The sequence below is a fragment of the Gallinula chloropus genome, assembly GCF_964237585.1.
Source record: "Gallinula chloropus genome assembly, chromosome: 12".
Classification (NCBI taxonomy): Eukaryota; Metazoa; Chordata; class Aves; order Gruiformes; family Rallidae; genus Gallinula; species Gallinula chloropus.
The window spans coordinates 776,165-804,082 of NC_140097.1; the positions used below are offsets into that span (position 1 = coordinate 776,165).

Here is a 27,918-nt window from a genome sequence, read left to right on the forward strand (position 1 = left end):
GGAGCCAGCCTCAGTACACTGCTGGCTTCCGACATCTGAACTGCACCGGGTGTGATTTGTTTGGCCGTTTTCCCTACATGACCCTGGCAGTGCCCTGCGTGCCCCAAACTCCAGGCAATGCCCAAGCCTGCTGGAACCACACTGCCAGTACCCAGCCAGCACCATCGCTGCCTCCCTTTTCGCTTTTCACCCCTAAGGCCACGTATTTATCGCCTGGGTTTTGCCGTGTCCCCTCTGTGGAGATCAAAGCGCCAGATCTGGCCGTGCCTGGGCTGGAGGTGATGGTGAGGATGCCCGTTGCCATGGCAACCCAGCACAGCCCCGCGCAGAAGGTCGTTCCCATAGCAAAGGGCTGAGGTGCACCTGTGTGGGGAAATGTCAGCAGAGACCGGGAGGGGCGGGGAGGGGGCAGCGCGGGGCGGCTCGGGAGGGATGCTGGGCAGGGGTCTGTCTGTCCAAGTCCTGTCGACACAGTCTTGGATGGTTTTTTAAGCAAACACCTGGAGGACAGAGGCGTTGACTCCCACGCCCACTCAGTGCCCCTGGATGGCACCGCTGGTGTCTCCCCGGGGCAGCGGGTCAGAGCCGTGTCCCACCCCTGCGGCGTCCACCACAGACGAGCCGCTACCTTTGCTCCTCTGGGGCCGTCAGTGTTACCGGGGGCTCTGCAGGGGCACGTTGGCGGCCAGAGGAAGGTGCCGCCCGGGGGATGATGCGTTGGGCCCGAAGAGCTCCTCAGTTAACAGCTGCTGATGGGATTCCACAGCCCCAGCTGGAGCCAATATAAAGTGAACCCGGCCGCGCCTGGGGCTGGTGGGGCTGTGAGGCTGCTTAGGGGAGCTCTTGCCCTCCTGGGGCCGCAGGATGTGGCTCCGGGCAGCGGCCGGTTCCGCTGGCCCCGTCCCGGTGGCTGCGGCGCGGCCCCGGGGCTCGGCCGCGAGCTGTCGGGCCGCGCAGAGCCCGCAGCCCTGCGCGGGGCCAGGCGGCGGGCGGGCGTGCGGGGAGCGGGGCCTGGCCGCGACGCGCGGCACGGAGCGGGGCGAGCGGCGGCCGTGGCCAGGCGGGGACGCGGCCCGGCCCGGCCCCGGGCTGGGGAGGAGGAGGATGGAGAGCGGCGCTGGGCCCGCGGCCGGACTACAGCTCCCGGCAGCCGCGGCGCCGCCGGAAGCGCGGCCCGGTGTCGGCGCGCAGGGCGCAGCGCGGGGGATTTGGACGAGCTGCCGGGCCGGGGCCGGGGCGGGGGGTCGGGCCGCCATGGCGCTGGCGGTGCCGGCGCTGGAGCCGTCGTGGCCGCCGAGCCTGTCCCCGCTGAAGGTGCGTGAGGCGCGGCCGGGCTGGCGGGCGGGGAGCGCTGCGTGGCGTGGCGGGCTGGGCCGGGCACCGCGATGGGGGCCGCCCCGCTCCTCCAGTCCCCGGGCGGCTGCGCTGGCTGCCGGCCCCGGGCGCTTCTCCCGCAGGGCGCTGGGCTCCAGCCCCCGCCGTGACCCCGCGCCTTTCCTTGCAGGCGGTGGATGACTCGCTGCGCTGCGGGATATGCTTCGACTACTTCAGCATCGCCATGATCATCCCGCAGTGCTCGCACAACTGTGAGTAGCGCGGGGGGAAGGCCCGGCGGGGGGGGGGGGGGGGGGAAGGCACAGCCCCGCCGAGCGGGGCCCGGACCCGGGCCCCGCTCGGCGGGGCTGTGCCTTCCCCCCCCCCCCCCCCCGCCCGGCGCTGGGCCTTCCCCCCCTCGGCAGGGGCAGGGGTGGTGATGGGGGGTCCGTCAAGGGGTCCGAGGTGGTGGTTCCCTCCGGCCTGTGGCTTTGCGGAGGTTCAGACTGGCAGGTTCTGTGCCAGAGCCCCTTGTGCGCACGGGAGGGAGCATGTCCTGGCCCTGCGACCCGAGAAGAAAGCAGAAGAGGAGGTGTTTTGAGGTGTGTCCTGGGTTTGGCCCGCTAAAAGTTCCCCCTCTCCTTGGTTTGGGATGATGGAGAGCACTCAGGTCGCTCTCCTGGCGGTTGGTGGTTTAGCTTCGGCAGCGCTTTGGATTGTATCCTCAGGGAAGGAATGGGTGTGCTGCTCGTGTTTCTTTCACACAGAAAGAAGGTGGGCATCCTCTGTGATGGGACATCTCACTGGGGCAGAGTCAATCACAGCCCTGACATGCCTTATGCTCTCAGCCCAAGAGGGATAACTCTGTCCGTGCAAGCTGGGGTGGTGTCAATAAGCTGCTGCTTGCTGCCTGCTGGGCACTAGCGCTGGGTGTGGATGTGCTGCTCTCCCAGGGGCTGGGGGAGGTGGTAGTGGAGGGTCTCTAAGCTCTGTGTTCTGCTGCCTGAGCCCTCGGGGCACTGCCCTCCAGAAGGGATGGAGCCGGTGCTGGTTGGCAGCGTGCTGAAGTCAGAGTCTTTCTCCCGAGCAGAGCTCAGCAGCAGTGTGGCTGTGCAGGCTGGGCCTGGGGCCAGCGTTGTTTGGAGGGTGGGCTGGGGAACCCAGCTCTGTTTGACCCGTTTGTATAGACATGGCTCTGGCTGCTGGAGGCAGCAATTCTTCATCACCCAGGATTTTCCTTTCTTTAAATCTGTAGTGAAGGTACTACTGTGCTTCCAGCTAAACAGGTTTCAGAATCGCTTGCTCACTTAAAAAACCACCTGTAGTCTTTGATGTGTGGTGTGTAAATTGTGGCATCACTGAGATTTCACCTGCCAGGCTTGTTTTGCTCCTCTTTCTTCTCACGAGATTGCTGCTTCCAGTTTAAACTCAACAGAGATGGCTATTTCCTGGCAGTGACTCCTGTACTTCCACTCTGGTGCTGACATTAAGCATCCAGTGGTGGCTGTCAGCTTAAACTCAGGCTTTGGGATTCTCTCTGAAACACAGTGCTGCTTGCAGTTTGTTTGGTAGATGTGGTTTTACAGTGGGTTTGGTCAGTCAGTGAGGATGGACGTGACCTTTATGGCACAATTTAACTCTTGTTGGCTGTGCTGTCTCCACATGGCTATGGAAGCTCGTGGATAAGTAGAGAAAGTGGAATAATTTCAGAAATTCACCACAACAAAACGAAGCTTATTCTGTGTTTCACCACAGAGCCTGTTGAAGCATCCTGTGATGATGGTGTGAATTGCTTTTCTTGGGAATAGTTTAAGCTGTCTTTCAGTTAGCATCCCAGTGCTGCTTCCCATCCTCTTCAGCTTTTCCCCTCAACAGCAGCTCAGTATTGCTTTGGAAAGGAGAAGAAGCATATGTGGAAAAAAGGGGAGGGAGGGTTTGTCTGTGGCTCTGCAGGAAGATGAATGTGATCCATCATCAGTCTTGTTAAAAATGAAGTGGTGGTAGAGGTGTGAGCAGTGCAAGTGCCCTGCTTTGAGTGGTGGGATCGGGCTGGGGGTTCCTTGTCTTGACTTTCATTTCATTAAGGCAGCATCTGCTTGGGGCAGGAGGACAGATGAGTTGGGAGATGCTTGCATCAAGTCTGGATTGTTCTTTTCTGCTGTGGTGATACACCGTGTTGCTGTGGAATTAAGGTTGTTTTCAGTACTGCTGCATCATGCAACAGTCTGTAGATACTGCACAGATAGAGAAGACATCAGTAAGGGTGTTGAAGCGTGCCTGGGAGAATGCCTGTCCACAAACCATGGGTTGCCTTTTCCAGACTGTTCCCTCTGCATCCGCAAGTTCCTGTCCTACAAAACCCAGTGTCCAGCGTGCTGTGTGGTAAGTGTTTTCCTCAGCTGGCTTTTTGGTTATTTTCTGGCAAATCTTGGGAGCTGCTCCCTTGGGACTGTGCTCATTCCTGATGGTCAGGCATTGCCACCCTTCCAGTGCTGTGGGCAGAGCGGGTGCTTTCCCAACCCGAGCTCTCCTGTGTCAGAGCTGCTCTGCTGCCAGCGTGGGCAGGAGTGGATGGAGCATCACACCTGGGGCTGGCTCCTGTCTGTGTAAGGAGTCCTCAGGTCCCCTAAAACTCTCAGTCCTGGCTGGGTGGCCTTTAGCCTTTCTGGGGACAGGAGGGCTGTGTTACACACCAGGGCAAGGAGGTGTTTGCCCCAAGAACTGGGCTCAACGGGACAAGCGCCCGAGGCAGGTTCAGCCCGCTCTGGGGTGGGTGGTTACTGCCATCTGACTCAAAGGCCTGTTTGGATTAAACACCACAGAATGCAATTTATCCTAGCCCTTAATCTAACCTGTCATCTGAAGCCAGTTGGACTTTATTGAACTCCCCCAAATGGTAGGCTGCCTAAAAACAACGAATGGTGCTTCAGGAATATTGGCAAAATGAAGTAATTCTCTTCTGTGTTTCTAAAGCATGAACCAGAGTTGACTTCAGGACTGGGAGACAGATCTGTTTGTAGCTTTGCCAGTTTTTAAACAGTCAAACAAGTGCAGACTGCTTGATGGAGACGCTTTACTACTGCCTAAAAGGCACAGGTACTGGTGTCAGCAGGGTTACTAAGGGCTTTGTAAAACAGAGCAGAGACAGCCAGAGAGATAAAACCAGGGACTGTTCACAGAGAATGAACTGTATGTGCAAAGCCATCTCAATTCATATTTTTCACTTCATGGGAAGAGAGACTGATGTCTCCATCAGCTTTCATGCCTGGTTGTGTAAGGCTCTTGCCACGTTCAGAGGACCCTTGGTTTGATTTTCAAAATCGTTAGCATTGGGCTACAATAAAGCAGTGTTGGAGGCTGGGTGTGCTGGGTTCTGTTGCTTTAGTTGTATGTTTCATTTTTATCTGTTACCCATCACTTCCCAGCCTTACAGTTCTCAGGGGCTGTTGTTGCTTGGAGACTTTTTTCAGGGCAAAAGTGTCAACACTTTAACTCTGTGTCACTCACAGAGTGGTGTGGTGGGGGGCAGTTGAGGTCCTGACCCCAGAAACAAATGACTGATTGCCTGAACATGTTCTGGGTACTTGTTTCCACAACATTTGAGTGTCTGCTTGGGTGTTTTCCTTCCTCTTCTTCCTTTTCTTTCTCTGTTTTAACAGGCAGTCTCGGAATCTGACCTGAAAAATAACCGGATATTGGATGAACTGGTGAAGAGCTTTAACTCTGCAAGGTAACCTGGCATCTCCTGCCACACTCTGCTCTGGCAGCTGCAAAGGGGGGTGTGAGCAGACTAGGGATCCTTGGAGAGCAGCAGAGCAGGAGCAGTGTGAGCACTGAGTGGAAAAACTGTGGTGTCACACATGTGGTGACAAAGATGGATGTTCCTGCTTCTGGAAAAATCCTCCAGTTTTCTGGCTGAAAGTCACTGTCTGCTGGTGCCATGAGTGGGGGCTGTGTAAGTGTACTTTGGGTTTGGGTGGGTCACAGTCTCTTCCAACATGTAGGAAGACAAGCAGATGTGTCAGGATTCTACAGGGGAAGTAATGTAATAAAAGATTTTCTTCTAAGGCCCTTCCTATGTGTGGAGGGGAGATTCTGGATGGAAAGACTTTGTCCAGTGGTAATGGTCAACTAGCAGGAGAACCCTCTTGGTGAAGTCACTGGGAGGGGAATGTAGGTATGGAGAGACTGGAAACATGAGTTTTCCTGGGTAAGAGAAGTAACATAGTAGTGTCCTTTCACCTGGAGTTCTTGCCTCCCTTTCCCTTAGTTTTTAATCTGTTTTTCTCCAGTCTCCTCATCCCTTTAAAAGACAGGAACAGCAGAGTAAGAATGACTTGGTAAACACTTGCCACAGTAGATGTGAGACTTCTTGTATTATCTCTGTTTTCTTTTGATCTGGAGCAGCTCAGTGGTTTGCCTGGTATTTTGTGGATGTTCCCATGTCTATGTGAGACAAATAACTGTCATCTCTCTCCAAAATGAACTTGGAGCTTGAAGTCAAGGAGATACTTTGCTTCATAAGTGATAGGAAGCACAGTTCAGTTTACAGCTACGATTCTTGAGAGAGTTCCTCTGTGGTGAAGATCTAATCTTCTGTATGACTGCTGTTAGATTGAATTGATTATTTGAAGAACTGGAATTCTCCAGTTCCATTGTTTTAGCTTGAGCTGTGTCTTTGGTGTTTCCTGGTGATAAATGGATTACTTTTTCTTCTGGTAATGCCCAATTTTGCAGGGAAGGAGTAGTGCTGACTTGGGTCCATTATGAGATTGGATCTTAAACGTTAATTTTTTTGGACTGCTTTAATGGATCAGTATAAATCTCTCCAGTCAGAGTAGTTTAATAATAATCTCTCCTTTTGTGACTTGGAGTTCAATCAATTTCTCAATGCAAAGTTAGATCAATAAGGGAAAAGCTGTCGTGCCCTGTTCTGCACCAGCTGGGGGGTGAGGTGGGAGGGAGCCAGTGCAGGCTGCTTTCTGGGCCTGGTGAGAGGCCCCACAAGAAGTGGCTTGCTAAGGTAAGTGCTTTAATAAGACAGACTCCTGGGAGGAGCACAGATGGCAAATACACCTCGTGTCGCCTCAGATGCTGGGCACCCTGTGTTCGTCTTTCTGGGCCTGGGGTCGTGTTGGCTCTGAGAGGGTCCTGAGCTGCAGGGGAGTGCTGCTTGCCTGGGGAGGGTTATCAGACATGAGTGCTGTGAATCCATGGGAGCCCTGTTAGTTTCTGCCCTGGGGATGTTGGTATGGGACAAATCTTCTGTCTCCCCCTCCCCATCTGCGTTGTTCCCTTTTGGCCTTTCCCCAAACCGAGCCCCAGGTCTGGGGGCTGATTTTTCAGCTATCCACGTCCATCCTGACTTGACTTTGAGCCTCAGGTAGTTTAGTGCTTACACAAACGAGGCCTTAAATCTTGTCAGTGTTTCATGAAATGCAAACACTTCAGTCAGGCCTGCAGGGAGAGGAGGTGCTGATGCTGGTGGTGCTTAGCAGAGTAAAAGCAGCACTCTGGGGTCAGGGTGTGTGTGGAATGGAGATGGTGCTAAGCAGAGCCAGGTGCCAATCCTGCTCATGCCTGTGTGCATGCAGGGCTCAGCTCCTGCAGAAGTAGAATCACAAGGTTGGAAAAGACCTTTAAGATCACTGAGTCCAACCATTCCCATCCTAACCTAACCCAGATCCCTGAGCACCTCATCTCCCCACTGTTAAACTCCCCCAGGGGTGGGGACTCAGTCCCCTCCCTGGGCAGCCTGTGCCACAGCCCCACAGCTCTGCCAGGGAAGAACTTTGCCCTCCCAGCTGAGCTGACCCTGCCCTGGGGCAGCTTGAGCCCATTGCCCCTTGTCCCATCTCCTGTCCCCTGGCTGCAGAGACCATCGCCCACCTCTCTGCACCCTCCTGGCAGGTAGTTGTAGGTGGAGTAGAGCTTCCTGGTCCTTGGTGCTCAGCTAGCACTGCCTGGAGCCCTGTGTCCTGCCTGCACTGCTGGGGGGCTCTGACCTTTGCCAGTAAGAGGGAGGATGTTGTGTCATTCATTGTGACCCATTAGTGTTGTATTTTGGGTGAAAAGGTAGAGGAGGCTTCAATAGGTCTGAATCCACATGTCCCTGCCCAGTGTTGGGGGGTGCACAAAGACCCTGAGCAGTGGAGGAGTAATGGGGTGCATTGCTCATCCCTCATGCCTCAGGGCCCTTGTTCAGCTCACTCTCTGCAGCTCATGCTGTGCTTGGCAGGCAGTTTATGGCTCACCAGGCCAGGAGAGCTGTGGGTGCCATCTTTCCTTTATGGACAATATTCTTACAAGTTGCAGTGAAGGCAGTTTAAAGTGTTGGGGTTTGGGTGGAAAGGGACCTCAGAGCACTCCCAGTGTCACCCCTGCCATGGGCAGGGACACCCTCTGCTAGCTCAGGTTGCCCAAAGCCCCATCCAACCTGGCCTTGTTTTTCTTAGAGGACAGTGAAATTCATTTTAAGAGATTATTTTGATGAAAATGGTTGGTTTCTGCTTCACTTAGTTAGAAGGTTTAGCACTAGAAACTGGAATTATACTTGCAGAAGTAGGAAAGCAGTCCTTTATGAAAAAAAGCACACATCACTTTCTGCCACAGGGAAGAAAAATATGTTTTTGCTTTGAAGTTTCTATCTTTGTTTCCTAATCAGGGCTACTTGACAGCTAGTGAGTCAGAGGAATAAACACATCCCCTCCGAGTGCTGGGAGAGCAGGTACTGGCGCTTCTAATACACTGATTACACTTCCAGGAGGAGTGCAGAAGGGATTTCAAGGACAGAAATTGTCCTTAGTACAGTTTGGACTGTCCTGGGTGAGCTGTGCCTAGGCAGACTCACAGCCCCATCTCTTCCCTGCACTCTATTTCTCTGGAAGCACCAGATTCCCACTGGCTTGCTTTGGCAAGGGAGAAGTAGATGGACCAGAAAATGGGAGCCAGGATCTGGATGGAGGACAACACTGGGGGTTGGGGTTTTTTTTCTTGCAGTCTCATAGATCTGAAGAAAACAAATTTTACAAGATGATTCTGCTGCTGTTAAAGCATCTCTGGCAGAGACAGCGTGCTGTGTGTGGTGTATTTACATGACTGTCCATTTCAGTGACACTAAGAGGTGTAACTCCCCATCCTAACCCCTGCCAGCACGTAAGGAGGATGGGTCTGAGGGGAGGATTTGGGTGGTGGCTGGAATGGTGCTTGTTAGGACTCACCAACATCTTGTTGACTGAGCTTTCAGCCTTCAAGGGTTGTGCTGCTCACTGTGGGTTGTCAGCAGTGCTGCCTTTAGAGCCAGGAAGGTGAGCTCAGGTCTGCTGGAACCTTTCAGCACTGATCAGTCTGAGTTCAGTTCTTCAGGGGATCAGAGATCATGCTGAATCCCACCAGCAGGCACAGAGCTTTTCAAAAAGGGGGCTGAGGGGGTTTAACTGGCCAATGCTTCTAGGTGAGCTGGGCAGCCTGTGATGGTGGGGGTGGGCTTCTCCACCAGCTGCATGTCTTCTGCTGACTCCTCTGTCTGAATGAGGGATGAATCTTCCAGTCTAGTCGAGCCCATCCGAATCACTCCAGTAACAACTGTCAGTTTCTGTGAGTAATGAGAGAGATGTGAGTGATTTGCTGGGGTGTACAGGGAAGGGAGAGGCAGCTGGTGGAGGTGCTGTCAGAGAGCTCTGGGTGCTGGGGGGAGTGTGCTAGGGGTGCCTGTGGTGCTCCTGCTTTTCCATCCCTGGGGTCCCACAGGGTTCAGGGTGCTGGGGTGCAGGGTGCCAGTCTGGCAGGACCACTAGATGTCATTGCACAGCCAGAGCTGGGTCAGTGGGCCCAAAACCTGTGTCTGGGAAAAGCCAGGCTGGGACTTGGCTCTCTTCTGAAACTTCTACCAGCACCTGCTATATTTTTCCCACAATAAAAAGCACACAGAGATTTCATGTGTGTTTCAGCAAACAAGTTTCATATTCTCATCCCTGATGTCTTTCCATTGATACTTTGGAGAAATCAGATCCCTTTGGAAAGCCTTTTCCTAAGTGTGTTCTCTATGAGGAAGAGACTGTGGTTATTTGTAGACCAGTGGTGTAATTAAAGCAACCTTTATTATTAAACCATTGTTAGGATAGGGTTTGGATTTTGTTTAGTTTCTCCCCCAGTTTCTCACTCTTGATTTATAGCAGATGGTGTTTTATTGAGGTCAGAAGCCTATCCTTTTATACAGGACACCCTGCAGAAATGCCACACGTTGCCCTCTGAGGCTCCTGTGGTGTGTCAGGGAGCTGCCCCCACCTCCAGCCTTCATCCCAAAGGCTCAGCTGTCCCTTGCAGGGTGTGCAGCCCATCTCGGGTCCAGGGACACCTCCAGCCGAGAGCTGTGGCCTTGCTGAGGGATGGGTCAGGCTGCTGCAGTCTCTGCTTTGCAGAGCTGGAGGTACTGCAAGCTGTGCTGTTGTCCTGTTTCCAGAGAAGGAAATGCTGAGAGAAAGATCTGTGGATCAGCCTGAAGTGTGGTGAGAAGATGAACTGGTGGGACAGCTGGATTTTAGGAGTGTGGTTGGCTAGTGTGAATGGGCTGGGAAGTGTATTTGGAAATCATTGTAGCTGGGGAATACATGTTAGGAACAATAAACACATGGTTAGTGGAAAGGAAAGGTAGAACAGGTTACTTTGACGAGAGGAGGAGCTCTCAGAGGGAATAGAAAAGACACTGGGAAGATGAGGGAGATCAACTGTGCCCTCTAGATGAGGGCAGTGAATAGAGGCAGCTGGCTGATCTGTCAGGTGGGTTTGCCCTCTGGGGCTGCATCTTTTGTATGTTTTATGGAAAGACTAAACTGAGACATGATGCCAAAGAATCACATTTACAGATGTGTCTCTATCTGACCCCTGCAGAGTTCAGCCAGCTGGGCACAAGGTGCTGGGCTTCTCTGTAAAACTGGGTGCTCGACAGCCAGAGGGAAACGATGCTAAGATGTGTGTTGGCTTTGTCTACTTCATTGCTAGGCTGCCTGCATGAAAACCTGGGGGAGTCTGAAGAAGTAAACACTTTGTGTATCCAGGAGATAAATGCCTTGTTTGAAAAGGGGAGAAGAAAACCTGTGAAAAAGCACATCTTTGGTAGACCCCCAGCTGCATCCTTTTGGGGATTAAACTTTTCCTGAGTGTGTTAGGAATAGAAGGCAACTAATTGGTTTGGTTTGGACCTTGATTGTGGAATGTAAGCACTGGGGATGTGACAGGTCTGCTGAGACATTTGTTACCTTGAAGGTGAGAGTGCTGTGTGTTTGTCTGCAGTGCATTGAGATGCTGGTGGGGTGCTGAGCAGCCGTACGCCCTCAGAACGTGCTGGTACTTCTGGGTGCAGAATACCTGTGTAACCAGCCAGGGGGGAGCAGGGGTGGGACAGGGCTCTGTGAGGACACTCTCTATGTTCCCCTCAAGTAGCTCCCGAGCTCCCCACAGAGCTGATCCTGTGCCAGCAGTAGCTAGACCACTCTGTGCCTGTGTCAGCCAGGAGATTAACCTCCTTCAAAACTTCCAGTCCTTATCTAGGCATGAGCAGACAGGAAAACATAGCTTTGCTGCCACGCTTAATTGCACTTGTTTGCACTGCAAAGGGTCAGGCAGAGTTTCTCAGGCCAGATATGAATTGCCACTGGCAGAGGTGCTCAGTGCACCCAGTAATCCAGGAAACTGGAACTCCAGATTGGGCTCAGAATGCTGCCCAGTGTGTTGGGTGTGCTGAGCTGGCTGGTGCTTCACCAGGAGCTTCTCCTCAACTGGTGTAACTGTGGGGTACCTGGTAACTTACACGAGCCTGTTTGATGTACGTACAGGCAGTTTTTTCATTACTTGCTCTCTCAGGTGGGAAAGATCTCTACCTGAAAAGACTGAAACATTTTCTAAGAAGCACTGAGAGGTCTTTGAGTCTAAACCCTGAGAGCACAGCTGCCCTGCAGACTTCTGAAGGGCCTCATGTCTCCATGACAGTGCTGTAAGGAGCAGTTTGGTGGTAGTGTGCATCCTGTAGGTGCATCCCCTACAGTCCCTCTGTAGGTGCATCTCCCCTTTTCCTTTTTGTTTTTAACAGGAAAGGAATTGTAACCCACATTATTTTAACTGTTATTTATTCTCCCTGAGTTGAAAACTTTGCCTGCTGAGGACCCTCAGCCTTCACAGGCTTTGTCATCTCGGGTGCAGTGAGCTGTGTCGTAATCAAAGCTGTGAAGCCATGGCATGTAAAGAAGGAGTGTGTGCTTGCTGAGCCATGGCAGTAGTAAAAATTCTACTGCTTGGAAAAGTCAATGTGTTACAGGTGGGAAGGAGAAGCACTCTGGTGCTACAGATCTGTCTGGGCAGGGAGTGGCACGCAGGGTGCCACGGGATGATGGAGGAGCAGTGAAGGAAAGGGGTGAAGGATTGTGTGGGCACTTCTGCTGGCTGCCTGTGGGAGGGTGGTAGGAACTTCGTTGTGACCCTCAGGATGTGGAGGACTCTTGTCCAAGTAGCAGTGTCCCAGAGTGGGAGGTGTGTCTTGTCCATCACTGATGTGAGCTGGGGAGCCTGCCCTCTGTGCTGACACCGGAGTGAGCCACGGGGCGTGCGGGCAGGCCAGGCAGGCGCGTTGCTGTGGTCGCCCTGCCAAGAACACACTCTCTGCCTTAATCTATTTTAGATTGATCTGTGTGAAATAAACAGTATTCTGCAACCCCCCCGGGGCAGGGGTAGGAATAGAACACGTCTGCAAGGTCTTATGCAATTGCTGAGTAGAACAACTGTGACTCTATAATGCTTCATATTTGCTCAAAGCTACAGTACTAATGAGACAGGCAGGAGAATGAGCCTGCTGCTGCTGCCGTGCTCCTGCTGCTAAAGCACGAGCTGATTTCTTTGCAGAGAGACTTCTGTCTCACTCATGTCTTAACACTTGCTAGCCCTGAGGAGGGGGGAGTGCGAGTGGGAAGCAGAGCACGTGTAGATGGGTGGTGTGTGTTCTGGTGGGGACTGAAGTTCTCGAGCATGGTTAGGTCTTCACCTTATTTTATGCAAGAAAAAAACAGGGTTCGTGCTCTCTGGCTGATTGTCAATGAAGGGTGACTGAGCTAGTGTGGGTCACCTGACAGTAACTCATAGGAGCTGATATGTGTGCTGTTACCTCGTGGTGGGGTTCTGTTCAGTTGGGCTGGCAGAGCTAAGGAGACCCCCAGTACGGAGGGACAGAAGGAATACAGGAATGCTTTCAGCTAAGCCCCTTGGTGTCCTCTGTCACAACTGGGTGACACAGTGCTGGGCTGTGGTAATGCTTAGCCTGTGTGGTGAGGCTCAGCCAGTGTGCTCCTGCCTGGCTCGCATGGGCTAGCCGACTCAAGTGCTGTGTGTGAGCAGGGGAGAGAGGGAGGAAGGAGCAGAGGAGAAGCTCCATCTGTTTTCCTTCTGGTTCCTTCTCCAAGGAAAAGCTGGTACTGTCCAGTGCAGCTAACTGCATGTTCTTTTATGGATGCTTCTAGACAGCAGCTGTTCCAGTTGGTCTTGGACACTCCGCTGATTTCATCGCCGCTGGCCTGTAGCAGCCATTCAGCTGGCAAAAGCCACGTCAGGAGTCCTGTTTCCTGGCCAAAAGAAGAGGTGCCAGTGATCGACAGTTTCCTGAAAAAGGGAGACGTTTGCATCTCCACAGAGGCAGATGGCCTGGCAGGAGCAGATCAGCAGAGTCTCAAAACTGAGAAGGAAGACCATACCCTTTGCAGCAGCTCTGCAGATGCTGATGGTAAAGACAGCGAAGGGGGGTCACAGGATGGTCCTGCCTGCACCCAAAGCTATGAAAAGCCTTCTACGTCTGTGGCAAAAGCAGTCAAGAAAGGTGAGATGCTTAATTCTTGCTTCTGTCTTGTTCTCTTCCCCAAACCTGTGGTAGCAGCTGGGTGCATTAGAGTACCTTCAGCAGGTGGCATCCACCTCCCTTCCCTGTGCTGGCACACTGAGATGCTTCTGTTCAGCTGGACTGTGCTCCATGCCCCTGGCTGCTGGTGTGGGACAGCACTGCTGCAGGCATGCGCCTGGTGAGGGAATTTGGGCTGGTGCCACGTAGTTAAATGGAGTTGAGTGCTCACAGATTCCTCTGCTTTGAGTAACGACTCTTAAAAAACAGTAGTTGCACAACAGACTTACTCAGTAAAACACGAAGTAACTTTCTCCTTCCCCCTGATGACTAGACAGTCATCGTAATGCTCATCCCACTCGTATCCTTGTGTAACTGGAAGCCAGGTGTTTTATCACCTGTTTTTGAGGGCTGCACCTGTGATCAAAATGACCCTGGTTTCAGCTCTGTTAATGTTCCCATTTGTGCGCTCTGCAGAATAATCTGCTTTATTTTTCTGTAACTCTGCAGCCTTAAGGTTATTTTATTTGAAGCAGGAAAATGCCCATTGATGTTAATCAGCTGCAGCAAGGGAATGACCCTCTGGGTTCCGACAGAACAGGTGTCCTGTCGGCACGACTGAAAGCCTAAAGTGAAACAAAGGGCCGTGCAGGGGTAAAGCACTGGTTCTTACTCTTATTTATCTGCTCCTCTGTCTAAGAACTCGTTCTGCTGGAACTCTGAAGATCATATTTATTCATTAGCTGGGTAAATACTGCTTACAGATGGCTTGCACCCAGAAGGGAGCCTTACGAAATGGCATCGACATAGCCAGAGCTTATGTCTCCTGGTTCTGTGCATCAAGCTTGCTTGTGTTAGTAACTTAAATTTTACCCCTCATGTATTTGTGAGTGATTGAAGTTTTCCCTTGCTGACCACTTCATGACCCTGTTACATCCACGAGCATGCATTAATTGGAAGGATTTCCACAAATGCAAAGGAGCTGGTCAGGCAGGATAAATGAGATGTGAATGAGGTGATGCTGGGGTGGTTTCAGTAAGTATTCCCTCTTCCCATGCTCTGGTGGAAGTGTTACCTTCCAGTGGGCTGGCAGGCTGCTCAGAGCTGCTGTGGCAATGGGACTGTCCCAGCTCTTGCATTTTATCCTTTGGCTAGGGTGTGATGTCCTGGGAGTCAGGGATTGCAAGGCAGCACTCCCAGATGGCTCACTCAGCTCCTGCAACATCTCAGAACCTCTTCTGCCTTTTGGTTTGTCTCTGGAACAGAACCCACCTTCCCTGTCACTGGGGCAGAGGGTGTCGGGCAGAGGGTGTCGGGCAGAGGGTGTCGGGCAGAGGGTGTCGGGCAGAGGGTGTCGGGCAGAGGGTCTCGTTCTGTGTGCTGGAGTTTCCCTCTCATGCCAGGCAGGACGTGCTTGCCAAGGCCAAGTATTCCATGTCTGTGCTTTCTGACTGTCTGTACAGGTAATGCTTATAGGTGCTTCCTGAAAATAGGGTGCAGGAGGAGTTCTGAGTTGGGTGGGCCTGTGCTGTAGGGCTTTTGTGAGCTGCTGAGCCTGAGTCAAAGTCTCCCTGTCTGAGTACTGTCCTGAGTACAAGGCACAGATGGATGGTGGGGTTCCTGTGAACTCCTGTGCTGACAGCCCTGGTGAGAGCCATGGGCTGGGAGTGTCATGTTAATAGGGATCAGGCTTGTGCTACAGGCTTTTATCAAAGCAAAGCAGGTTCCTGAGGAGGGGAGTACTGCAGAAGTGGAAGGTGTTTGTGTGGAACTGTGCTTATATTTGTATTACCCCAGGTTTCTGTGTGGAATGTGTGCTGCTCTGGGTGTCTGTTAGAGCTTTCATTCTGCCTGGCTGCAGGGAAGAGGAGAGTTCCTCTGCTAGCCCTAGAGAGGGAGAGAAGTGTTGTGGCCAGGATTGAGGGGAGCAGTGGAGATTCTGGAGACATGTCCCACATTTTTAAAAAACCCAAAGAAATATGGGGTTCTGGATTTTTGTTTCTTCAATCAACAGTTTTTCAAATGAAAACATTTGCTCTTTGCTTTGACACCCATGTGAGTAAACTTCTCCCTCACTTTCAGTGGAGTGTCCTGTGTGTGAGGTTACTATTCCAGAGCAATATATAAACAAACATCTGGACAGCTGCTTGACACGAGAGGAGAAAAAGGATGGCCTCAGGAGGTAAGAAACAACTTTAAGAACTTCTATATGTCTCTGCAGTGCTGAAATGTTAGTTGATGGGTTAGAATACAGCAGATTGTTTGTTCCTTGGTTACCTGCTGTACAGATTGCTCAGAAATCACTGCATACATCTGACAGTGGTGACTTTCCCCTCTCTGGAAAGCACGTGGATTGCCAGCAGAATTGCTTTTTGGCAAGAAAACACTGGGCAGTGTTTTAAAGAATTTAACAAGCTTAGTGTGTACATTATTCTCATCACACTTCTGCTCACCTGCATTAAAATTCTCTTCAGAAAACACTTGGTCCCATTTGTCACTTGGTGAATGAATTTCTTCCTCAATTCCGATGGGCACAGACAGATGCTTTGCTGGCTGTCAAGCTAGCAATAAAAATGGGACCTCACTCTGCTCACTGTGGTGCTTCTCAAGCTGCCCCAGCCAAGGTTGTTTCTTTAACATCTCCGTTTCCCTCAGATTGATGTGTGCCTTTAACTTCATGCCTCTGCCCTAGAATTTGTCTGGGTCACCACATTCACATCAGAGTGGGGGGTTCAGTTTGGTTTACTTGCCAGCATAAATTCAGGCTGTTGTTATTTCTCAGTGATCAGAGTGAAGAGCTGTGAGGGACTCTTACTGCATGTGTTTTTACTGTATGCTTGCATTTCCAATCCCTCTGAGCCATGAATTAGAAAGCACTTGTGTGTTAAAGCTCTTGCTTTGCCCAGGGGTGCTTAGAATGCAGCCTGAAGCTGTCAGGCTTTGAAGGTGAATAAATTGATACTGAAACCTGATCTTGTGTTTAAATTATCACTGGGGATGTTTTTAGTGTTTCCTCTGTTCTGAATGAATGAAGGTAAAGACCAGATCTTCCTTTGGTGTCAGGCCCATGTCTCTAACAGGATTTTAAAGCTTGCTTGTTTTCCCCACACTGGTTGGATCTCCCAGGACCAGCAGGATGCTTCTCCCTGGGGCCTGGCTGTGTGTGCCACTTGTTTCCTGGTCCTGGTGTTTGGCTTTCAGTCACAGTGCACCCCTAGTCTTTCTCTGCAGGATTTTAGCACTCTATCCTCAGATCAGGAGCAGGTGGGATGCTGTGGTAGCAGCTGAGCAGTGTTTCTGTGGAACTGATAGTTTAGAGCCCCAAACGTGTGCAGGGGTAATTCCCACAGGCAGGTGCACTCACACTGCCTTAAGGAGGGGAAAACCCACCAGCACTGAGATTCAGAACTGCTGTGAGCTGGTTTATGTGGTGGCTGCTCACAAAGCTGCTCTCTCTCCTCTAGGTCATGCTCTGTATGAATTATAGTACAGACAGAGCTTTTTCAGGGCTTTCAAAGATGTAATTATTCAATGTTTTTTTGTTTTTCCCAAAAGATTCTGCAAAAGTCTTTTCCTGAAGTGCTTGTTGTGGTAATGCATCTTTCTGGGGCCAGCGCTGCTCGGGGCTGTATGAGGATAAATGAATCAATGACAGTTTTTGTGCAATCCTTCTTTTTCTTTTTAACTGTGAATTTTATTTTCAACATCAGTTGAAGTGCTGAATACAGTTTAAGTCAGTCTCTTTTGCAGTGGGAAGCTGCTGACTTCTCTGGGGCTCAGAGAGGTGTAACAGAGCTCTATTTTCTTCCTGCAGCAAAAGCTTCTGACTGAATGCTGTTGTTCTGTAACTAATAAATTGAGGATGGTCAAGGCAGGAGGTGGATTTTGGTGCTGTTAAAGGGTGGGGAGTTTGAGTGTGTCTCACCAGGAGGTGTAGGGGAGACTGAGCCAGGACATGAGTTTTCTACAGCATTTAGATGTAGCTAAGATGTTTTCCCTAGCTGTGCCAGGATGTGGAGCTCCCCTGACATAAGGTGGAGTGGAAGGTAAATTCTGCACGGTTGGGGTTTTCCTTGAGGCAGCTGGAAGAAGCGTTCTGGCTTCCTTGAGCTGTGGTGTCTGTGATACCCTGTGTAGCTGGTTCTGAGTTGGTCATGGCTGAGATGATTCTCTCGGGTATTTCTTACCCAGAGTGGGTGAAATCCCCAAGGATTTTGATTCTTATAGGAGTATTAATTTGAAAAGCTTGATTCCTTTTCCTTCTGCAGCTCTGCTCACAAGAGGAAGCCGATGTCTAAAGTGGTTTACAACTTGCTGTCTGAACGTGACTTGAGGAAGAAGCTGAAGGAACACGGTCTGTCTACCCGCGGGACCCGCCAGCAGCTCGTGAAAAGGCACCAGGAGTTTGTGCACATGTATAATGCCCAGTGTGATTCTCTAAACCCCAAACCAGGTAAGCTAGGAGTTGTAGGAAAGTTGTTACCAGCATGAACTAGTTGCTTGCATATCTCCATCCTCAGGGTAGGAATGGGGCTGGTGGTTTGAAAAGTGGAGCTGGAAGAATTTATTTTGTATAAATCAAGATTAATGCAAAGAAAGGTAACGTAATAAACCCAGAAATGTGTGGCTATGTAAGTATCCAGTGAGGATGTAAATCTGTGTCAAAATTCTTTGATCCTTCCTGGTTTACCAACACTGTTCTGAAAAACACTGTGTGTTTATTGACTGTGCATTTTAACAGGTGCCTCCAAGGCAGTGGAAAGATCAGAAATGCCTGAGGTCCTTAGGAGCAAATGGATTGTTCATTTCTCCCTGGTCTGTTTGTTCTCTTCCTCCTCTGTGCCAAGACTTCTATATTTCTGTTGGAGTTAATTTCAAAATGAGATTTCTTGTAGGGGATGGCAGGTCAGGCTAGAGTGAATTAATAAGAACATGCTGGTGTTGCTGGAGTTTGTATCCATTTAGGTGTTTGGCAGCAATTTTATACAATTAAGCTCAGACTACATTTAGCATTAAACAGCTGTATGGGATGAGGAGAACGTGTTTTAGTCTCTAATGTGAGTGCACTATAAACTTCCCTGAAGCAGCAGTCTGCTGTGTGCATGTGCTCAGGCTCAGTGCTGGAAACTGCAGTGCTGGAACAGGGAGGGTGATGTCTGAGGGGGGGGTGTGGGTGCTGCTGGTTTTGGAGGCAGCCTGGCCATGTTCTACATTTCTGATAGCGTGTACAAGCCAGAGGGAGGATTGTCCCAGCTCATCTTCTCATGTCCTGATTTCTGCAAGATGGAAATGCACTTCTCTGTAAGAGATGCCATTTGTCATGGCTCAGCCCAGTCCTGTGAGCGATGGAGCTAACAGTGTGAGCACACCAGCCTGCGTGGGTGAGACACCAGATTTATGGCTGTATTTTTATTTGCTTAGAAGCTTACAGCAAACAGTCCTTTTACAGGAATTTTGAACAGGATGGTGTTCTGATACAGCTCTCCTGGGAGCCACACAGCCCTTGGTGTCCTGGAAATTCTCATATAGCTGGTATTTCACTTGCTGCAGGGTTTCAGCACTGCTAGGTCTGTAGCACAGGCCAGTCGCTGCGGGCAAGACCTGGCCCCTCTTACCTCAGAGGTGGAGAGATGAGAAATACTGTTCTCGCCCTCAGTTTGATCTCCTTAGTTCTCATGTTTACAGAGAAGCTTGAATCCTGAAGCTCAAGTTCCCTGTTTCTTCCAGGCGTTGTTAACAGTTCCCAATGGTGCTGGGTGTGTTGAAGGCCTCAGAACTGTTTGGACCAGATAAATCTGTGGTCTGACTGGCAGTGGGGCTGTTGAGAGCCACACTGGTGAGCAGGGCAGTGAGCAGGGTGCTGGGGAGCTGCTGGTGCAGAGCTGAGTCCCACATTGCCACGGTCAGGCAGTGTGCCAGGCATGGGGTGAACTTTGTATTTGCTGTTTGCTGCTTGTTTTGTAGCAGGAATAACTTGGGGCAGAGGGTGAGAGCATCCCTGGGAGAAGGCTGACACATTTACACATGGTGAAACCCACTTCACTTCTTAGGTGGCATTGATCACATTCCAGAGTTCAGGGGAGTTTTTATTTCAAGTGAATATGAAAATCTCATTAACTCTGTGCATGTTTGGACTTAAATGTGATCAGGGAGGTGGAAATGCCCAGTGTCCACCACTGCTGCTGTGGCACTCAAAATAAAGCATGGTTTTGGTGTCAGCTTGTGTATTGAGTGGCAGCACCCCCAATATGCTGTGCTCTGTGAAAGCTGAAGATGGTCAGTGAGGACTGTAGAGTGTGAATTTAGCAGCCAAACTTCAGGCTCTGCTCTTTGAAATCTTGATTTCACTTGCCAGCCCTGCTTGGATTGTGGGAGCAAGTGTGAGAGAAGCACGTTTGCAGTCAGCACTGTCTGGTTTTCATGTTCTTCTGTTAACCTGTAAGAGCTTGACTGAGGGGGTTAAGTGCTGAAGTGATCTGGGTGCCAGGTGGCACTGCTAAGTTGATGCCTGAGCACTTCAGAAAATAAACATCCATGCTTTCAAAAACCATTTACTAGGGCTTGAAGTCTCTGGGATGAGAACCAGCACATGGAGTTAGGACTGTGTTTGACTTGGAAGTGGAAGTTTAGGAGGGTCGTCTGCAGGAACAGCAGCACTTGTTAGTGTTTCCATGATTTATGTTAAATTAGGGAATGTAATTAAACACTCAACACCCCTCTGTCTCCCCAGCCACAGGAGTAGCTGTAAAGCTGCTGTGGGTCGCAGGGGCACACTCTTGTGCCATGGTGAAACAGGAGCAGAGCAGCCCTGAAGCAACGTGCAGAGTGGGCAGGCTGGGAGCTGGGGCAGCACAGGGAGAGGGGGAAGGCAGGGTGGGGGGGCTGCATTGCTGCAAGGTCGGCATCAGAAGGGGAGGCTGGCTCGGCTGGAGCAGCTCAAGGCGTGTGAGAGCTGGTGGGGTGCAGAGCAGGTGGTTCTCAGCTGGCCTGGGCTGTGCTGGAGGGATGCAGCTCTTGAGGTGATTCCCTACTTGATGCTGGTGAGGCAGTTGTGCCAGGGCTGGGTCTGCATCCCTCGCCCTGCCTAGCTCGGTGAAGAGCCTCACGAGGTGTTAGTGTCCTTTGGCTCATCTGCCCCAAGCAGTGCCAGTGGTACTGACTTGGGGTGCAGCACCCCTTTCCAGAGGGAGAAGGTGCAGGGGTGCAAATCCAGCGTGACAGCGAGCCCCAGGTCACTGTGTGATGTGAGTAGCCCAGCTTCCCAGCCAGCACAGGCACCACATTCCTGCATTCTGCTTAACCCAGATTTGAACAGGTTTATTCCTTCACAGCTTAATAAGCTTTTGTCCTCTGGCTACTGCACTGCCTAGTGAAAGGTTTGTTTGAATAACTGCCTGCAGCTACCTAGTAGCGCTGTGAAAATGATTAAGTGCAGAAACAGCTCTGTAAAAGTAAATGTCAGAATAAACTGTGCAGGGTCCTGCACAGCTCTGGGCTTAGTTAAAATGTAAGCAGCCCCAGGGATGGCTGTTTATAAGCCATTGAGGTGGATGGCTTAATGTTCAAGTAGGTTGTAATTCATCTTAGGAGTATGGGTTTTGGACACAAGCCTGCAGACAGCTCTGTGTTTCCTTGTCAGGTAGTCCTTGGAGGTAAAAGTAAGGTAAACAGTAGATGTCCTTATTTTATCTTCCGCTGAAGGATGCATTATGGAGTGGAAAGTTTTTATACAAGGCATGCCTGTGTGCCACAGAAATGTTACAGCAAGATGCAGACACCACTTGCAGAGACTGTGTTGTCCCATGAATTTATACACTGAATGAAAGCCACTGCTTGGGAGGTGGCCAGGTACCGGCTGCTGGCAAGTGCCAGGGGGCTTGCTGCAAGGGCCTGGGGGCCAGGGCCACGCTCCCAGCCTCGCCCCCTGTGCCTCTGCCTGAGCAAACACCCCTGAGCAGCATGTGCACCCGTGGTGTCTGGGTCTGCCCATCACCAGGGCCCAGGTTTTCACTGTGGGAGATCTAATGCCGCCTCATCTCCTCGTGGTTTAAGTTCATAGTGGTTCTGTCACTGCTCTTGCATCTCTTTGGTTAACAGGTCCTGCTTTAGTCATCCCTTCCTTGTGTTTTCAAACAGTTGCAGAGCTTGTTAAAGAGCTGGAGAAGAATGAGAAGGTTCGGGCTCAGCTTGAATCGAATAAACCTGGTGAAAACGTAAGCGAATTGTCCTTGTTCTCAGAAAGGGGGAATAGCAGAGTGGGTGCTGAATGTGTTTGTCTATTGCTTTATTATGGGAATTCCCAGATTCCTGGGTCCTGTGCTGGAGTTCACATACTGTCTTAGGATCAACGTGGTTTTGTTGTGGGCAGTTCTGTGTGTGCTGCTGATGTTCCTGTGCCCAAGCCATTTAAGTATGAGCATTGTTTTGACTGCAATAAAAGTTCTTGAGAAATGTTCCCTGTGGTCATACTGGGAGGATTTTGACCCTCCACAGCAGTGTGGGGAGTATTTTGCTTCCTAGAATTCTCTAGGATTTAGCTAGTAAATTCCTTGCTTCCGTATCAGCAGCAGTGCCTGTTCCTTTCCCATGACATATGATACTTCTCTGACTTGTGGAGCATGTTTTTTGCACACTATTGGGAAATATTTCATGGTCACAGGTTCTGGGTGTGAGATGGGACAGCTTGGCTTAGTCCTGTTGACTTTGTGAAAGCAAAGTGAGGCAGCATGTGTGCGAGCTTTCAGTGCATGCTGCTTGTGGGTGAGACAGTAAGGGCTGCTGGGGGAAAGCAGACAGCTGATCCCTCTTCCAGTTCGAAGTCTCCAGCTTTGAAGTGTGCAGCTTTAGCATCTCTTTGTTTCTGTAAATAAGCATCTGTTTGATTTCTGTAGAGCCTGACCTTCACAAAGGACCAGACAGAGGAAGAAATAGATGAGATCCATGCCGATTACCGTAAGTTATATGCGAGTTTAACTTCAGTTTGCTTTAAATTCATGTTTAATAAATCAAAGCAGGAAGTTCTCTGTTTGGGCTGAAACTTCCTCTTTGAGACTCAGCCTCTGTTAAGTGCTGATGTTTGACAGAACTCGCTGCCAGGGCTGGATGATGTTGGGATGGAAGCTGTTTCTCTCCTCAGTGCCTCTCCATGTGTTTCTGCTTACCTTCTTCATGGTCCTGCTGCCTTGCTGGATGTGAGGAGCAGCAGAGTGGAGATGTTCTGTCCCTCAGTGGATGTGTGATGCAAAGCTGAACAGTTTCACTGGGAGCACTCAGGCAGAAACGTGGAGCAGAACGTTGTGAGAGGACTCTGAGACCCTGCAGTGTGTGCCAGCCAGGTCCTGTCGAGCAGCCTGGGCTGCTGGCTGTCACCTGGAGAGGAGCTCTGCTGTGGTATCCCACTCTGTGCAGCTCTGATGCTGGTTTTGAGGAACAGAAGAGTAGTTGTGACTGCAGGGGAAGCTGATCATGCTTTGTGTGTGAGGTTTCACCCTTCCTTGCCCCAGGTTTTTTGGCACATACCCAGAGGCCCATGTAAATTAGTTAATTATTTTGCCAGTTCTTGCAAGTTTCTTTCCCAGTTCTTGGTTAATTATTTTGCCAGAACTTGGGCTTGCAGCATATGAACCTGCTGGTATTAAGTTACTTACTGGGTGTTAAAAAACCTCACCCCAAAACCCAACAAAAAGCCCTCCAAAAGCCCAACAAAACAAAAGTTCCAAAGCAAAAAGCTCATTCCCTTTGGCAGGGTCCCTGGGAGCAGTGGGTGTGCTCCTCAGGGCTGTCATATGAGCAGGACTCTGTGCCTGTTGTGGTGTAAACTGACTGTTATAGCTGGTTTCCTGACCCCGTGTGAGGCTGTACAGAAAAGCCTTACTCTGTACCTAGGTTTTATCATCCCCAAACTCTTCCCTGTTGTTCCCACTCATGTTGCTTCACCATGTGCTGTGTGTACCCTCAGACGTGGCAGTTAGCTGCCGCGTGCTGCAGCGATGCTCAGCCAACGTTAAACTTCTCCTCGTGCAGCCACAGAGGGATGACTAGTCCTGAGGACACCTAAGGGTGTGTTTTAATCTGCAATACAGTCTAAATCTGCAATACAGTCGTATTTCCTGTGCTTCCTCATGTTGCTTCAGGCATATAAATTATTCCATAACGCAGCTAGATTTAGCCTTGTTGATTTTAGTTGGGTTTCTGTGCAGGCTAAATAAGGGCCTAAATCTTTACCAATTTTTTCCCTTGCTTTTTGTTGCTCTTCCTGAGAATGTATCTTTTTTTCAGTGCACATGCACAGCTTGTGGTTTGGAATCACAAGAGTTCTCCCCTGATTCCAAGTAACCAGTTGTTAATTGCTCCCTGGCCATGCAGAAATCTCTAGCAACAAAATAAGCAAAGCCAACAAACAACCCAAAAAGTGAAGTGACTTAAACTAGATTAATTCTCAAATTGGGTAACTGTCCCCCTGAGGCTTGTAAAGACCAAATCCCAAAGCTCAGTGACTGCAGAGGGCCAGAGCAGAGCTCCTGCCTGGCCATCAGTCCTTAGTGCTGCACTGTGAGCCTGCCAGCCTGTTCTGCACAGGGACATTGCTGGGTCACCAGCCTATTATTTTATTGTCTTGATCTGCTGTGCATGTTTTAGAGCATCAGGTATGTAAATGCCATCCTAATTTCCCAAAACTAGGGATTTAATTGAGTTTATACTGTTAAAAGGATGTCCAAATGAATTAATGAGTCTCAGACAGCCAGAGTGTAAAAGCCTAAATGTAAAAGTAGGAAAGAGGAGAAGATAGGAAAATATTTTAATGGGAACACATGGCTTTGAAATTAAGAAAGTGCTGACCAGAGAGGTCAGTGTTAACTGGTGTCAGCAAATTATTCCTCATAAACGCAGTAGGGAAGGAATTGTAAGCATCAGAAAGAATTGTAGGGGACAGATTAAAAGAACTTTTATCCAAAGACTTTTCTCACTGTGGCACAGGTGGACTTAAGAAAGCTTTGTTAAACGGTGAAGGTGGGTTTTTTCCTCTTCATGTACAACACCTGCTCCCTAGGTCCCTAATTCAGAGCTGAATTAACGAATTGATTATCTCTGGTGTAAGCTGTGAATAACCCCCCCACCATGTACTTTCTGCTCTGTGTTTCCCTGTGACACGTGCTGCCAGCAGAGCTGTGCAACAGCACACTGCCCAGTGAGACCAGCCAGCTGGGATCAACCCCTCTTATGTGTTCCTGTGGCGTTGGGATTCCCCAGGCTCTCAGCAAGCTGCACGCTGCTCCTTGGCCTGGGGTGGGTGGGTTCTCTGCTCTTTGGGTGTGCTTTGGAAATGCCAGTGAATAGTCTGGCTGGGTGACCCTGTGGGTGGTTTGTATGGGAGCTGGAAGCTCTGCCTGAGCAGCTGCTGGGGTCTGTGCCTGGAAGGTGCAGTGGATGCTCTGCAGCTGCTCCTCGGGAGCGCCGAGACCCCCTCGTCCTGCGTGTGTCCTGCTCAGGCCTCTGGAAAGGGTTAAACAGATCTGGGGGGGGAGAAATTCATGTGCTCAGAAAAAAATCATGTTCTTTTTATAAGTCTTTTAATTTGCAGTGTGGTGCAGAGGCGTCCTGATTTATGTTTTGTGTTTTAAATGTTTGTAATGATATCTGGGGCTGGTTTATTATCGAGATGCCGGTCGTTCTGCGCAGCGTGCGTGGTACGTGGTTCCAGCCAGCCCTGATTTACAGCGTCTCTGAATAGCGCCTTGCTCTGCCAGGACATTTCTTCTTCACTTGAAAAGCTTTGTAGTTACACCATAAAACAAAACAACAAGGAATAGTAATGCTGGAAAAACTGAAGTGCCAGAGGAGTTACGTAAGGAGCGTGCGGTGGCTCGAGCACAAGACTCTGGGCAAGAACTGCCTTTATCAGGGGGGTTGTTGACCTTATGTGGCGTTTTCAGCTACATGGGGAGAGGGACTTGGTTTGGAATCTGTGGGGCAGAATGTGATAGGATTTTATCTTGGCTTTCCCCCTCCTGTCACTGCAGCAGGACGTGGATCTGGGTGAGATGCAGCGGTATTTAAACGTGCTGTACCCTGTGCAGCAGGCAGCAGTTGGCTCCTCGGGGTGCTGGACCACCCCATCTCCAGTGCCAGGTGCCCTGGCTGTGCCAAGCAGGATGCTGAGGCCAAGCAATGCTGAGAGAAGGTGTCACAGTCAAGGAGGGTAGGGCTGTTCACGGGGGAAGCCAGACCCTGCTGGGAGGCATGGGACAGCATGGGGAGCAGGGGGGAGAGGATGGAGACCTGTCCCCTGAGGAGCCGGGTGTGGGTTGGAAACCTGTCAGTGCCTGTGCTGCAGCTGTGGGGAAGGTTGGTGTTGGTCCTGCCTCTCCCTGCACCACTTTGGAAAGCAGCCTTGATTTCCAGGGACCTGATTCACTGGGATGTTTGCTGAGAGGCTTTGGTGATGTACTGGCTGTGGGTAGCTACACGCACACAGGTTCAGCAGGCGTTGGTGTGCTCGGTGGGGACAAGGACGTGTTCCCTGCCTGCGTGGTGGGGGTTAGGCAATTCGCAGCCTCTGCCTGAGGAACCCAGGTCTTTTCCCAGCCAGAACTTCCCAGTGAAGAATTTGAAGTATCTGGATTAAAAAACAACACCATGACTGAGTACCAGCGGATGGCTTCAGGCATACCGAGTGGCTGGGAGCGAGGAGCTGGCCAGGGAGGGATTAGCTGTGATTGAGGGGATGTGAATCAAGGCAGCGCAGCCAGCCTTTCATGGGGCTGTGGGACGGTGCTGTGCTGCAGCAGTGGGGAAGGGCACGAAGCTGGTCTGAAGCCCTGAGCTGTTCCTCCTCCTCTAGCAGAGTGATCCTCACAGGGCTGCTCAGAACTCCACCACGGACTGAGGGCATCCTCGAGACGCTCCTCGCCTCCAGCGTGCCCAGTGCCTGCAGTGTTAAGTGCTGGCACGAGGGTGGCTGCAATAGTTAACAGGTTTGGGGAGGGGGGAAAGGCAGATAACAGAAGAAATAAACAACAGTTGTTCTGTGCAGAAATGAAGTTTTCATCTGTGCAAGTGTCCTGACTGTCCTGCTGGGTGGCTGTGGAAGCGCAGACACAGCCTGGGGCTGTTAATACAACACAGAACACAGTGCAGGGATGTGTTGGGTTGCACTGGCCGTAACAGAAACGGCTGTAATTCAGTGTTATTTCTGTTCACATCCCTTTTGCTCTCTGTGGTGTCCCCTGAGGCCCTGGGCAGCCATCAGTAACGCACTCTTGTGTTGCAGGGAACAAGCACAGAAGTGAATTCCAGTTTTTGGTGGATCAGATAAATACTCGGTGGAAGAAAAACGGGAAGAGGAAAGCAGAAGGTGCTGAAGGCAAGGAAGATGTCACTGCCAAAGCACTGCCAGTGGCCACAGGTTAGTGATGCTGTTCAATACAGTGTCCCCCTTCAATCCATGCTGTGAAGGGGGTTTCCCTAAGAAATGCTCTTTCCTCCTATGGCTCTTCCCCCTTGCTCCCAGGTGGGGGGAGCATAAAAATGAGACACCCTAAAAAGATGGACTTTATTGCTTCAGCCTCAGGACAGAGAAATACCTGTCATTGATCTTAGTGTGGTCCATAAGCACAGCCCATAATAAACATATAGATTATTTGATTTTAGTGGGATTGTTGTGCATGTGCTTCATTTGGGTGGGTATCTTAATTAGCTTGTTGAAATGGGATCTGGGGTCCAATCCAGATCTGCTGAGGCTGCTGGGAGTAGGCATGTGGCCCTCTGCAGCAAAGGCAGTCGTGGGTATTGTGTGCTGGGTTTCAGCTTCTCTGCATCATCAGTGTGACCGGAGGTGTGAGGTTGGAGCTGCAAAGAGGTTTGTGTGGGTTGGGACAGGGATTGATTCGTCCTGAGGTTGAAGCAATAAAACACTTTGGCTTCTTTCAGACTGTTGACAGAGTTTGTTGCCTCTGAGTTTGTAACTGCCTTCATGTCATGTTGATACAGTGAGAAGTGGGAACACACAGCTGCAGTTACCCAGCCCTGTATGAGTACACCCAAGAGTACACCCAGTGTACGTGTGTTACCCTCACACCCCACAGCGCCGGGTCAGAGCCCACTGAGCATTCCCTTGCTGCCTGTAGGCTGGGTCAGTCGCCTTGGGTGTGTGCTCCTGGCTGCTTTGGCAGTGCAGGTTTGTCAGTGTTCCTCCACCTTGGCAGCCTGGGGGGTTACCATCCGTTTGGGATTCTGGGTTTGGAGAGCGTTCTGCTGACCAGAACTGGATGTGCCGTTGTCCATATCCTTGGGAAAATACAGCAGCTTAGCTGGCATCAGCTCTCACAAATCCCTGCTCTTCCTCAGTTGAATGGAATGAATCTTTGGCTGTCTGCTGTGCTGTCTCCTCTAGCAGAGCTCTCAAGAATGAAAATACTGTTGTAACAATACGAGTTTTATCCTTATCTCCTGCAGACCTTGACACAATGCATGAGCCTTGCCATGGGAAGGGTAAAAATTAAGGGATCTCAAAAGATAAACTCTGTCATGTTTGACATAGTTTACAGTGATGTTCCCCTTGTGCAGCAGAGACAGCCCCAGCGTGTTGGGAGTTAACAGCCACAGACTGGGAAATAGTGATTTCTGGCTGTGCTCTGGGGCGAGTTCAGCTCCTCTGATCCCTGGGTTCCTGTTCCTGCATAAGCTTCTCCTTTGTGCACTGAACTGCAGACCCTGAGAAGCCCAACTGA

General features: G+C 50.7%; 1 protein-coding gene across 1 annotated transcript; it reads left to right on the top strand.

Annotated features, from left to right (window-relative positions):
• Positions 1–1,254: 1,254 nt before the first annotated feature.
• On the top strand, positions 1,255–27,918 carry RAD18 (RAD18 E3 ubiquitin protein ligase; the record flags this gene model as incomplete). Its single annotated transcript, XM_084269543.1, has 11 exons — positions 1,255–1,314; positions 1,505–1,586; positions 3,635–3,696; positions 4,974–5,044; positions 12,819–13,171; positions 15,272–15,371; positions 17,458–17,642; positions 21,326–21,402; positions 22,081–22,141; positions 26,460–26,594; positions 27,899–27,918. 11 exons carry the CDS (start codon positions 1,255–1,257, stop codon positions 27,916–27,918), a joined length of 1,206 nt encoding a protein of 401 aa, XP_084125669.1.